Source organism: Protomyctophum bolini (assembly GCF_963924005.1).
Source record: "Protomyctophum bolini genome assembly, chromosome: 7".
Lineage (NCBI taxonomy): Eukaryota > Metazoa > Chordata > Actinopteri > Myctophiformes > Myctophidae > Protomyctophum > Protomyctophum bolini.
The window spans coordinates 10,567,499-10,582,159 of record NC_137868.1 but is presented as its reverse complement, the minus strand read 5'-3'; the positions used below and the strand labels follow the sequence as shown (position 1 = coordinate 10,582,159).

Here is a 14,661-nt window from a genome sequence, read left to right as displayed (position 1 = left end):
TGGCGGAGATAATGTTCACTTCTCGCTTCCAGAATCCCAGACTTGGGCTGGGAAATGGAGGGGTTCCGTGACTAAGCCATCAATCACTGTGACGCCGCGCTGGAGTGATGGATATTCTAATTTCCCTCTTATATACAGGTGCACGGGATGGATGGGTGACGATTAATGGACGGACAAGGATGTTTTGTTCACAACAAGCGGGGGGGGGGGGGGGGGAGTAAGCCGTGGCACAGCCTGCGGCTTCAGCACGGAGGGCGAACCCGCGAGCTGCACATACTTGTGTTTTGAAAGCAATACCTTGGTGCTTGATGGGCCTCCATTTCCCCTCCCCCCCGTAAACAAGTGGAGATGAGGCGTATACATCCTGGGGTGACAAAAGGTGTTGCTAACACAACAATTGTCTTTCCTCTTCGGGGACCTTCGCAGCACGACAGATTCTGCAGTCACTTCGTGACAGCCCTCTCGACACCCTTGCCTCACTTCATTTTCACACAACCTGTTTCTCGCTTTCTGTCATTGCAATATCACCTCCATAATTATATTCTTTAACTTTCATCCCCTGCACCTCAGACTGCTTAAAGTATACCTTGATACAAAAAAGCAAGAAGAATCGCCAGCCTCCTCCTCAGGCCAACTCTTCATACAATGTTGATGTAACACACCATGCTATCTGTCAAACTTCTCAGTTGAAGTCATGCCAAACACCTTCCTTTTGATGAGAGAAAGCCTCTGAAATATCTCTGCTCCAGGCATGTATCTCCAAGGAGGATCTTTGCGCGCAGCGATCTGTGAAGCCTCGTTTCAAGCATCCAACTTCTATCTCTTACCCCGTTAAAGCTTTTCGTGCAAACACACTCTCGTCTCTCTCCCACCATTTATCCGTGTCCCTGCCTTCCCTTCATTCCTCCATTTATTCACAAAGCGCCCGTCGTTGGGAGGTTAAACTGTTTCACTACACTAATTGGCCAACGTCAGGGCTGACACGTAGGTAAACAAACAAAAGTGGGAAAATGAAACTAAATGTGAGCTCATTAAACTGATGAGGAGCAGGGGAAACATTTAAAAAGTAGGGACACATGCAGGACCGTTTTAGAAATAAATATCTGCCTGTTGTTTTCCACTGTCAACGTCATGGCGTGCTCGGCTCTCGGTCGGGGATGGTTACAACAGCTTGCCTTTCGCGTGACTTTATCCTTGAAGGCGTCCACAGAACGGACGTATATATCCCCTTGGTGCCTTCCACTTTTCCCTTTACCGTTGACATTGAACACGAGCATTCATAAACCGACGGCCCTAGATTTTTCAGCGCTGCACGTGTGATGCTCCAAACATGAGATCTCTCTCTTCCCCCTTCCTGTCCTCCCTCTCTGTTCTCACTGTATCTCTCCCTCTCCATCGCTCCCCCCTCCCCTGTCCATAGCTGTCCTCCTGGCCATCTGTCATGTGATGTTTATGGGCCCTTTTGCTTTTGTGTCCTGATGACCACTGTCACGGGGAGCTTCCCATTACCGATGCGCCCTGATGAACGATGTCGCCCAGACGCGCCGCTGACACCCCCGGTGTCCTTGGCCGCAGAGGCGCTCCCTCCGCTCGCTATAGCCGCGGGCCGGTAAAGAATGGGGACAGGTGGACCTGCGGGAGCCGACTGAGGACCTGTCCGTCATCCTCCCCCGACAGGAGAAGGCTCATATTTCCCGCATCCCTCCACCCGCCGCCGCCACCATTACTACATTTGCACTATCTTCACCCAACACACCGTATATACCACCCTTCACCCCTTTCTCTTTCCTCCCCTGCCCCCTATCCAGCCAATAGGAAGACGGCGCTCCTGGTCAGCACGGCGATGGCAGTGATGATGTCATTAATCCCGGTCGGCGTGGTGAGTAGTGCCCTTGCCTTTCACCTGCACATAGATCTACATCTCAACAGACACAGGCAGAGGGAGGGACCCCCGCCCAGCCCAGCCCCCTCCAGAGGCCATGCTGGCTGGCTGGCTGGCTGGCTGGGGCGGCTAAAGGGTTAATGTATGTAGCATAATATGATGTATGTGGTTGAGTGTGATTTTTATCTCTATAATACAAATGCTGGCACTTGTTTTCTTTTCTCATTCTTTTCTCCGTATACCCACAATACTGTAATGTTTACAGATGGGAGAGCAAACTGCAATCAAATTGCATCATATCGGCACACCATGCTGCCATACGCTCGCAGCAGGCGGTATTAAAATAAAGAAACCTCCAGACCTCCAGTAGTATAATAGCCGGGGTTCATAAGAAAATAAACAAGAGTATACGAGAAACTAAACAAAACAACGTCAACATTTCCTATCACTCCTCCCGTCGCGGTGTAACGTAACGCGGACAATCTGTTGAACAAAATAAAAATCTCATTTAATCAGCAAGGCCTCTCCTCTCCTCTCCTCTCCCCTCCCCTCCCCTCCCCTCCCCTCTCCTCTCCTCTCCTCTCCTCTCCTCCCCCTCCCCCTCCCCCTCCCCCTCTCTTCCTGTGAATGTCTTCACTGGGCAGTGGAGGCGCTGATGATGAATTCTTAAGCAGATCACACTGATAATTGTATTTCATAACTGTCAGTTGTGCGAAGGCTGTCCGTGGAGGATGCCAGTGCATGTGCCGCGCAGCTATTTGTGTCGCACGCACACACACGCGCGCACGCACACCTCCAACCAACCCCCCCCCCCCCCCTCCCTCCCCCTGTCCTCCACCACCCGCTCACCCACACACCCCCCAATCACCGGGGATGTGCTTACTGTCTCCCAGCCCGAATTACTCAATCAGGAGGACACGTTTATGGATGACACCTTTATTACAATTAATCAGGGGAACTTGATTAAGAAAGTTATTCCTCCCCTTCATTGAGACTGCACAAGTGGCACTGCTGCATATTGTAATTTATGTCCCACTGAGTTCTCATGCCACTGACAGACAGACAGGCGGACAGATTGCCAGCCACGCAGGGACACCCACATGCAGATGTGAGGGTGTGCGTGTGCCGTGCATGTGTGTGTGTGTGCGTGCACGCACGTGTGTGCGTGTGTGTCTGCACCACCCACCCACACACTTGGGTGTGTGCGGCATGCTCATACAGGCGCAATTGCATGCACGCACACGCGCACTCATTCTCCCCTACTAAACAAATGTAACAAAGCTATAGTGTCACAAAGAGTTTAACAAATGACTTTAGTTGGCCATAGAAAGAACCTTGAAAACTTAATTTGTTTCTATTCCTGTGGGCTCCTCTTTCACTCACTCACGTGACACACGTGTGTGTATAGGCTATATATATATATATATATATATATATATATATATACTATATAGTATATACTATATACAGTATATATATATATATATATACACACACACACACACACACACACACACACACGTGCGCGCGTGTGTGTGTGTGTGTGTGTGTGTGTGTGTGTGTGTGAGAGAGAGAGAGAGACACACACACACACACACACTACTGGATGAAGCCATTTATTTTACCTTTACTCACAGTTCTGGGGTCTGCTGTGGCTAATTAGTTGAGTGGGGTTTTAGGTTTTCATAATTAGGGGGAGGAGGTTGGAATGACGGGGGGGGACGGGGGGCTCAGGGAGTTGGGGTGTTCCGAGGGTCTGACTGACTCGCACAGAGAGAGACCGGACTGTCTGGATCCTTGGCAGAACCAGCCAGGCAGGCAGAGGCAGGTATAGGCTCCGTCCCTTAGGTGCCTGGAGGTAGAATGCCATCCCACACTACGAGGTGGCTGATGTCTTAGTTAACTGCCACAAGTGCCAGCTAGGGGACTGTGGAAAAAGAAAAAGAGACAAAAAAAGAAGACCAGTTTGAGGACTTGGCATGCGTGAATGTTAACACGTTATACAATGAAAACATGTACTGTGAGTGTGTTGCCATCTTGGTTCCTGAACATGCATAGACAGGGTGGGTACTGCTAGTATTTTTAAGAAAATACATTGTCTTTTGGAATACAAGCTCCATTGCTGTCAGCATATTCATCTACCGACGTACAGACTAATAGTAACGCATACAAGAACAAAGAAAATCTAATTTGTGTACGTATGCACTGGGACTGCATAGTAACACCGATCAAATGATAATACATTAATTTGTGTACGTATGCACTGGGACTGCATAGTAATACTGATCAAATGATAATACGTTAATTTGTGTACGTATGCACTGGGACTGCATAGTAATACTGATCAAATGATAATACATTAATTTGCGTGCCGCTTCTCTTCACAGTGCTTTGCACGGTTACATATACTACTGCCGTGTAAGATATCGCAGGTAACACCAATAAAAGAGCAATAGCGTTGGACTCGCACGAACGTTAGTCTAACGCTCTTTCTCCCGCCGTCTTCAATATCTCACGTATGCCTCCCACTCTCCCAGATTCCTGCGATACGTCACAGGTTAGCAGCTCGCCTCCGAACGGCAATACAATCCAATTAAATAAAGAGTGTTGTTGTCTCTCCAGGTTGCTGTGTTCTCTAATTGGGGCTGTGACTGCTCACTAATCAGGGGAGGTACAGGTGGGCCCTGGAGGATACACAGACAAGGCCTCTCCTGTTAATTGAAGAGAGACACACGTATCGGCAGACCTGCGCGGCCTCCTCCCTCAGCATCGTAACGCATGTAGTAGGGCCTGTTTGAGGATGCTAAATGCAACCGTACGTCCAGCCGCCTCACCCCGCTCACCTTTTCGTGTGGCTGACACACGTGAAAGCATGCTCTCGTAATTGTAACGCCCGAGTGAACACCATGTCTTTTCGTTTCAGAAGGTGATCACAGTGGCTCAATAAATAACGGCTGGTGGATGTTTCCATTGTGCTAATTGTTGCTACTAAGCTCTAGAGCCCGAGCGATGCCGGATCTTTGGGTCTGATGCCGATCCCAATTTTGGTGAGTTTTAGACCATTGTATATGTATATGTTTGGACATGTATTTAGTCAAAAACTTTGATTTGATTAAAGTTTAACACTTAAATACACTTTATTTTGTTAAACCAGTTAAGCCCTATTAAAAAAAACCTAAATCAATATAGCTTATCTACAAACTTGTAGGTTTCTTTTTTGAAAATGTTTGAAAACATTTTCGCCCATAATGACTCAAATAGAGAAGGCAATAGACAAAATATTGGCTGCGCTAAAGTCAAGTTTCATTTGTTGTTGCAGATACTCCCTCATACTGTATACTCCCTCATACCGTATACTCCCTCATACTGTATACTCCCTCATACTGTATACTCCCTCATACCGTATACTCCCTCATACCGTACACATACCGTATACTCCCTCATACCGTACTGTACACTTTGTGGTGTGAAGTCGGCCACCACTGCACTGGGAATCGTCAATCTGGGATCTCACGGCTCACAGACTTCAAATGGGGAGCAGGGTCTCAGATTATCTGAGGCAGAGATGTTCTGTACTTTAGTGTAAATATCAACTGGGATCAAAATATATGGCCAATTACATTCTTAATCTAGATTCTTGAGTGAATAGTTCATTAGTTAATTGGAAGATGTTTACATATAATATTGTTGCATACCATAAGTGTGGTGTTTGTGTGCATTTGTCATATTTCATTTATTTTTTGGGCTGAATGAGTAATGGATGCTAATCATTAATACCACTGTTCTGACTACTGAGGTAGAATTCTGTCAGGATAAAATGACACGTGGAGACGTGATGAAAACATTTTCAATGCCCTTTAAGTACCTCATCGTTGCTGAGTACGGTTATACTTTATCTAATATCTACTGCACACAGTAATATCCTCAGCATTAATTTATTAGTCATTTGTAACTCAGTGTGTACAAATGTAACCAAATGGGCCCATACGGCTTCCAGAGTTAAAATAAGTGTGTTTGTTCAAACAGCCCTGGCCCGGCGGTGTGTTTTTTTCTGATATCCGACGCAATCTGGCGATGATAGCAGCTTTGCATGCTGGGGTCACACCTGTAACGTATTTCACACTGGGCTATTTTTTGAGCGGCCACCTGGATGAGGTATTATCATGTTCACAGAGCATGAACGCCGTAGCCCTCCCTCCCAGACGGGAACAGGTGTTTGCTTTAACATACATTACAGTACATGAATACAACACGGACCATTTTAACATTTTATTATTATGACTGACCTTTATTTATATTGTAGGTTGCCTGAACACAGCAGCACCACCCAGTCCCTAAACATGCATATTGTTGTTACTTCTTTTTTTTGTGGTGTGGGAGGAACCCTATGCGAACACAAAAAGACCCCCAGATTGGGTTTGAACCTTAGGAGTCGGGACTGCCAGCCTGTGAGGCACTTATTTACGAACCACTGTGCCACAGATTTTCAAGAAAAAAAGATGAATTCCTCTTCATCTTTAACCCATTTTGGACTGAGGTCGATTAAAAAAAAAAGGCTTCTGAATTCTAAGTTTTCAGTGGTGCTCAACCTTTTTCATGTCAAGGACCGCCAGAATTTTCTGTATTTGGCCACTGACCCCCATCTCAAAATATGTTCTTCCAGAGACCCCCCAGAAGCAAAGATTTAGTTAAAAATGTTCGCTCTGAAAGAATACGTATTCAAAGATTTGCTCCACATTTTCACAAAAATAACATATCTACAAGCTCGTAGCACGGCACTCTGTGCCGCGCTATGAACTTGTAGATGTGCTATTTTTCAATGGCTAAAGCAGGGATACTCAAATAGATTTACCTGTGGGCCACATTACAAAAATGGCAAGGGGCCAGGGGCCAGTAGATAAAATTACGACATTATACCTCTTTGCCTGCCTGCCTGCCTGTCTGTCTGTCCATGAGTAGCTATTTGTCTGCCTGTCTGAGTAGCTGTCTGCCTGCCTGTCTATGAGTAGCTGTCTGTCTGCCTGCCTGCCTGTCCAATTGTCCATGAGTATAGCTGTCTGTCTGCCTGTCTGAGTAGCTGTCTGCCTGCCTGCCTAATTGTCCATGAGTAGCTGTCTGTCTGCCTGTCTATGAGTAGCTGTCTGCCTGCCTGCCTAATTGTCCATGAGTAGCTGTCTGTCTGCCTGTCTATAATTAGCTGTCTGCCTTCCTGCCTGTCCAATTGTCCATGAGTAGCTGTCTGTCTGTCTATGAGTAGCTGTCTGCCTGCCTGCCCAATTGTCTATGAGTAGCTGTCTGTCTGTCTATGAGTAGCTGTCTGCCTTCCTGCCTGTCCAATTGTCCATGAGTAGCTGTCTGTCTGTCTATGAGTAGCTGTCTGCCTTCCTGCCTGTCCAATTGTACCACAAGGCAAAGAGATCATTTTGAATTACCCTATTGTCGCACGTCCAAATATCAATCTTTCATCAAATTTAGAGGCCCTCATCTATGGAACTCCCTAGATGCCTCACTTAAATCCTCATTATCCTTGCCAATATTCAAAAAACATCTTAAGAAATATCTTATTTTTTCGTCTCTGTAGATTTCATGTTTTACCTTGATGTGTTATATTTTCTTTTGTGTATTTGTTGTTGTATTGTTTATTTCTGTTTTCTGTGCAGTCTGTGTTTTTATTTTCTTTACTGCACAGCTGCCCCCCTTTGACAACTTCTAGATTTATGTACTGTTCTTAATGAACTTTTAATCTTTTAAAACAATAACCTCTTCCTTTAGGAAAGGATTCCATATAAGCCTATAGGCTTCTTCCTTTCCTTGCATTATATTTTTGTTTCTTTTATATGCTATTGTCATTTATTTGTATTATATGCTAAATAAACAAACCAAACCAAACCATCCAATTCTCCATGAGTAGCTGTCTGCCTGCCTGTCCAATTCTCCATGAGTAGCTGTCTGTCTGCCTGTCTATGAGTAGCTGTCTGTCTGACTGCCTGCCTGTCCAATTCTCCATGAGTAGCTGTCTGTCTGTCTGCCTGTCTATGAGTAGCTGTCTGCCTGCCTGCCAGCCAGCAAGTTGGTTAACAGAAAATAAATTGTTATGGCTGAGTAAAATAAAATACAATAAACACAATTTGCCTGAAAATAGATTACCCAGCTATGACCTTTTTCATGAAAAAGAATGAGTAGTGATATGGCTGACTGAGTAAAATAAAACAATCTACCTAGCTATAAGTGAAGAGCAATTTCCGCAATTACCATTTCCGCAATTTCAGCAATTTCCGCAATTTCCATTTCTGCAATTTCCTCAATTTCCATTTCCGCAATTTCCAGTTCCACCATTTCCGCAATTTCCGCAATTACCATTTCCGCAATTTCCATTTCCGCATTTCCGCAATTTCCAGTTCCACCATTTCCGCAATTTCCGCAATTTCCATTTCCGCATTTTCCGCAATTTCCATTTCCACCATTTCCGCAATTTCCATTTCCATTTCCAACTATTAATGGCAGCTGGGTTTCATCATTCAAATAAAATAGAATTCTGTCCGTTTAGCTATAAAATTATGTCAGGGAATAGGGATACACAGTATATGTCTTTCATTTGCATTGCATCTTCCCCCCCCCCCCCCCCCCAAGCTTTTATTTTCGTTCGAGTAATAGTACAACTCTAATAGTATTACTTATAATAATGTAATTAAAGATAACTTCATTCAGATTTATTTATTTTTATTTCATTTTCCAGATTTTTTTTTCTTCTTTTTTTTTAGATTTTCATTGGTGGGCCAGTCATATAATGGTCCCGCGGGCCTGATGTGGCCCGCGGGCCTGAGGTTGAGTATCACTGGGCTAAAGTATGAATGTGTTAACTTAAAAACTATTAAAGAGCAAGCCATATAAATATTCTGGTGTCCCCACCCTTTCATCCAAATATGGTTATTTGTGTAAGGGAGATCACCTTTTCTTCTACAAGTGTCATGACAATGTTTTCCTTTGTGATGTGGTTAAGCAGCTACAGTCATTTGACTAGCATTCCTGGGGCCTAAGTGGCGCATTCCCCCCCGTGTCTCCGAAAGAAATTAAAAACATAAAAAAGGAAATGAAAAAGAATAGTGTCAAAGGGCATTGCACAGCACATTTAGTATGAGTGGTTTTCTGCTTGTTGGGAGGAAAACTAATGGTATTTTCAAGCCCAAGTTCTGGTTAGCTGGACTAATTTTTTTTATTATGTGCAGCTTGGGGCATGTGAATGGAAAGATTGATTATGTGAATGCCGTTTCTGTCAGCCACAAACAGGCAATGAAATACCAAGCACACCTGGAGCGGCGCTCACTTTTGACAAGTGCACAGCAACGTTAAGGCCTATTAGAAAAACAACGAAGTCTATCATAAAATATTTATGGGTATATAAAGTGCTTGAGAGTGCTACAAGCAATCATAGGAATACATATCGACTCAAATTATTTAAAAATAAAAAACGGGACCCATAAGAGAAAATAAGAATTAGAAGCTCTGACACAGGTATATGAATACTTAAATTGTACTTAAAAATATATATTTAAACTCATACTGTAGTGGTGTGAGTGTGAGACAGAGAGAGAAGCATTTCCAACGCTTTGTGTAATAATTGAAAATAATTGTGGTTTTTATTATTATATTTTTTGATCTTCCACAAAGCAGGAGATAAATTCAGGCAGAAACAACTTTCAGTCACTGAAATGATTGAGCTTTTGGTTTTCTACCGACATTCATCTTACAAAAGAAATAAAGGTCAAAAAGACACATTCAGAATTATATCGTCAACTAGCAGCATTGTAAAAAAAATACTATTTCAAGGTGTGAGGTACACAAAGATTGCACAGTAGTCATTTAAACTTGGATGATCACAGTAATGAACGGTTGTAATCACTCTTATTACGATATGCACAGAGGTGACTCGTTCAGCAGCAAGCGACAGCAGCGTTAGCAGTCTGGTTGGTGCGTCACAGCTTGCTGTGATTAACGGAGGAGGGTGGCGCCACCTCCACCACCACCTTCCCCAGGTTCTTCCCAGCATACATGTAGTCCACGGCCCTGAAGACGGACTCCAGGCCTACGAACCTCCCCTCTGGTGCCTGGTCCCCGTGGTCCACCTCGCACGTCAGCTTCCCTTTGGCCAACATCTTTATCATACTACCCACAGCCTCGCTATAGTCAGCAAGGTAGTGATTTAGAAAGAAGCCCCGGACACTGGCTGACTTCTGGAGCAGCTTGACCGGTAGCGTACCCCCCTGGACCGGCCGGATCCCCGACGCACTCTGATACCCAGAAATGAAACCGATTACAATCAGCCTGCCCTTTTTGGCCAAACAGTTGACCGCCGTGTCGAAGACGCTGCCTCCTATCGACTCGTAGACCACGTCTATGCCTCGTGGGTACTCTCTCCGCAGCGTCTGGCCCAGGTCCTCCGAGGTGTAGTTGATGGGCCTGTCACAGCCGATGCTCTTGAGGAAGCCCGCTTTCTCGTCGGTGGAGCAGGTCCCGACCACGTGGCAGCCGGCCCGCTTGGCAAACTGCACGGCGAACTGTCCCGTTCCCCCGGCGGCCGCGGTGACCAGAACAGTCTCGCCTTTGGCCAGGTCACCCAGACGTTTCATGGCAATGTAGGCCGTGGCGCCGCTGACCAGCAGGGTCAGGAACTCGGGCTTCACCGAGGGAACTGGCACACTTGCCTTGGTTGGCACCACTGTGTACTCCGCGAAGGCCCCGTTGCTGAAGTAGGCCACCGTGTCCCCGACGGTGTACTGGGAGCTGGCACTGAGGCCAAGGCCAACCACCTCACCTAGGCCCTCGAAACCGGTATCAAACGGGGGCTTCACCGTGGGGTCATACCGGCCTGCAGAGTGGTTTATGTCAGAGGCGTTGATTCCAACAAAACTGCAATGGAAACACAGATAAAATACACACTGGGTCAATAAAGGAATATACGTAGATCAGAAAATACATACACATAATATACAACACACACACACACACACACACACACACACACACACACACACACACACACACACACACACACACACACACACACACACACACACACACACACACACACACACACACACACACACACACACAATATGTGTGATCATAATATTGACTATGGCACCATAGTATATTCACAATATATTTCTTTTTTTTTACGTAATGAAGCAACAGGAAATATATCATACAATCAATCAGGTCAACATTTGAGACTCCTTCACTAGAACCATGTGTGACCACGGGGTGCAAGCACACAGGTTTGTTTTGGCAATGACTCGCTGTTCTCTTGAAGAAAAGCTCCTACACTGACAGGCAAAGGCTTGTATCACAAAACACATTGCATGATGTCATGATTCATTGTCTTCAGAGACTTGCAGAACAAACTGCATTTTTAAAATCGTGGATTGTTGTTTCTTGCCTCAACATGAAATTTGTTGTTTACATCTACCGTTGATAACACAGAGGAGGAAAAAGAAGGAAAGAAACTCCCATGTGGTATATGAACGTATAAATAAATAATTAACTTTCTTTTATAGCAGAAATTAGAATGCATGCTTGTGTCATGGTGTATGTTCACCTGTACATTGAGCACTGATAATGCCAATATACTTTAGCCAAGTTGCAAACTTTGGGTCAAATTATTATTGTAACATATTGTGATTTGACTATTCATGGTTTCAATTTCCTTATGCAAAACACACACACACACACACACACACACACACTTGGGAGTCAATTGAATGGGGGGGGGGGGGGGGGGGGAGCATCACTATGTTAATCATTTTTACAGTTCACATAGAAAACAGTCTTGGTCAGACGTAACGGTAATTACAGTCATTTGTACAAAGAAAACAATTTTTCCACACATAAATTCAATTATATTTATAATTCTTAACACAGGAGGAGGGACTCTTCTGATGAGTACACATAATACATATGTAGCTATTTCTCTATTACCATTACAGTTTTTTTTCTCAAAACTATAATATACTGCGGTCCCATCATTAAAACCCAATAGATGTGTACATCTCAGTAGGGGGGGAAAAGCGCTATTGAAGTTTTCAGTGATGGTTGACGTGTTATTGTATAACTAGCCTGCGTTCCACTTAAGAAATGTTGCATTAGTTCCTAAAGGTCACTGGGTCATTTTGCTTTATGGGGAGCAGTGGCTATGAAGATTACGCAAGGGTTTACGGTCATGGGTATATGTGCCATTTAAAAATGCTACAAGAACGGTTAATTTTGCCCTAACTACTTAGGCTGTCAGCGCAATGAAAAACAGCCCCGTTATAAAAAAGCATTGATGACATTTCCATGTCCGATGTCCCATGTGTAGGTTATGCATTTGTTGACATATTTATGTGGCTTGATTAAAATGTGTTGTGCAATATAAATAACATAAATTTTGACCAAGTGTAAGGGTGGGATACATGCGAGAGCCTGTCATGTAGGAATGTATCTTGAGTAATTGCTGTTTCAATGACAACCATGATAGTTGTGGGTCATTAAACTATTGCAGATACAAGAGTACGAAAACTATATGCATTTGTTTATAATGTATTTCTACCAATAGGTGGCCAAAAAAATAAATGGGGGGAAAAAAGGGATTGGCTACAGATTACGACCACAGACTACCACAGGTCAGCACTGCTTCTTTTCAAGGTGTAAGCAAGCCTGTAAACTAAAGGCCACATCATTCCTTGTCCCAGCATTCTCTCATTATGAAAACCCTTTAGATGAGCATTCTGTTTTCTCTAGGAACCGTATATGTATATACAACATACATGTATATCATTTAGCATTATAATAGCAGTTACATTTTAAAAGTAATGGATAATGTGATTGCTAACCTGGTCCACAGAACTCCTTCTTTAGGTAAATAAGGTTTGATTCTTATTACTAGTTTTTAATGAGCATATCACATTTCCATGCATGCAATACTGATGCATGCTATGCAAGACCAAGGGTTTGGGTCAGAGTCAGAGGTGTCCGTTCACATGCATGTCATGCATAATAACACTGTCATGCGTATTTTGGTCTGATAATACGTGTATTGATTTGCAACACACACGGTAAAATCCTCTGTGTTAAATGTACTCATTCCTATAGTTAAATTAACACACAGGGTTTTACAGTGTGAATCTGAGTAGCAATTATAAATAATGTGAATTTGTGTAAACCTATTTAACAAAATGAGAGACAATTATGTGGTACAGATCAACTACACGGCTGTTTAAACTGTGGCTGATATGGGTGATGCTTCTGCAGCAGCAATATACGCCTGCATGCAAACCTGCATGCATCTCTCAATCTCTCCTCGTGAATTCGTGCCATTCTGCTCTGCTGTTATGTACCCCCCGATGACTTTCTGTTTGCAGGTTGGTGACGTTACGTAAGGAGACAGGACAGAGCGAGATGCCGAGATGGATTGATAGACAAATGTAGGGGCGGAACTTGGAATACAGTAGTAGGCTATTCCTCACGTATTATTCCATCTTGTGATGATGATCGCAGGTGTTGTCACCGTAGGATTAGGATATGGTTTAAATCGAGGTAAGTGGACCTTTTTTTTCCCAACAACTTCTTAACAATAATTACAACAGATCCACAACATCAAAGAGAGGCGTTAAATATCTTCATAACACGCCATAAGTCCGTCTATGATCCATAAGTACGCAGGCGCAGCGACAAAAAAGGAGAGCGTTGTACCCAATTTCTACGCCTTAAAAAAAAAAAAACTTACCGATTTCTTACAAGCAAGTCCCCGTCGCCAGGTGTCGGGACTGGAACCGTCTGCAAACAAGCGGCCGCTTTGAAATCCTGACTAAGCTTGGTGACTACGAGCTTTTTCATGGAGCTGGGTATGGAGGATCCTTTGAAATCCATGAAGTGCGCCGAGTATGACAGATCTATAATGAAGCGCCGCGGCGCGACCGAATGAACTCCACCAGCACCACCACAAAGTGCGTCGGTTCTTCCTCTGCGCCCCCCGCCGCCGATCACCGCAACAAGCGCCCTCCTACTGCCGTTTGCCCGCAGCAACAACAACGAGCTGGACATTATACGAAGCGACGATGGGGACAAAGTTCACGGGCTATATGATGATGATGATGATGTGCATTTACAACTGCTGCAACAGTAATAATAATGTACTATCGCTAGCCCCCTGTGCTATCTATCCTCTTCGTGCACACATCGGGCAGGGTTTAGAGGCCATGTGTATGCACGCCAAATGAATGCGGTTAAAATTATAATTTGGATCGCAGTGGCGCAGAGAGATTCTATGCCTTAAGAATGAAATACGACCTTTAGAATCTGGCTATTTCGTATTAAAATGTTGCATCGGTGCAACCTTGTACTGTAGCACAGTGCTAGATAGGGGAGACTTCTTGTCGTTGGAGTCCCTCCCCTTCCCGGACACGACACTCACTTCCTAGTAAGGTGAAACAAATCAATCCTCATCTCTATTATATGCTCAACCAGTAAACTACTCCCACAATAAAACACATTAAAAAACACCCCCCGATCAGCAAACGGCGTGCGGTGCAGTCTGGTCGCCCCCTAAAAGTCAAACGCGTGGAATATATTTAAACAAAAATAATCCAAAAGCACGTGTTTCTTTGAGCTTTCAGACGCATAACGCTTTTCCATTTGGAAACGGTGTTGCCAAAACATGAGAGTGCGCCCATGCACATGTACTCGCAGGGAATCACTGTTACTACACCTGCAGCCCTGTAGCAAAAAACTGCAACCAAAACATG

The 14,661-nt window shown here is 44.3% G+C and overlaps 2 protein-coding genes across 2 annotated transcripts in view; one reads left to right on the top strand and one right to left on the bottom strand.

The window, feature by feature from the left end:
* Positions 1-9,500: 9,500 nt before the first annotated feature.
* LOC308318853 (prostaglandin reductase 3-like) lies at positions 9,501-14,461 on the bottom strand. Its single transcript, XM_080768527.1, has 2 exons — positions 13,644-14,461; positions 9,501-10,789 (listed from the first exon to the last, which is right to left on the bottom strand). The coding sequence occupies exons 1-2, from the start codon at positions 13,958-13,960 to the stop codon at positions 9,856-9,858; spliced, it is 1,251 nt and encodes a 416-aa protein (XP_080624653.1). The 5' UTR covers positions 13,961-14,461; the 3' UTR covers positions 9,501-9,855.
* The window catches only part of LOC308318852 (teashirt homolog 1-B-like), a 48,216-nt gene continuing 46,958 nt past the window's right edge, over positions 13,404-14,661 (top strand). Inside the window, exon 1 of the mRNA XM_080768526.1 lies at positions 13,404-13,453. The gene's annotated coding sequence lies outside the window, so the exon portion shown is untranslated. The remainder of the gene's footprint in view (positions 13,454-14,661) is intronic.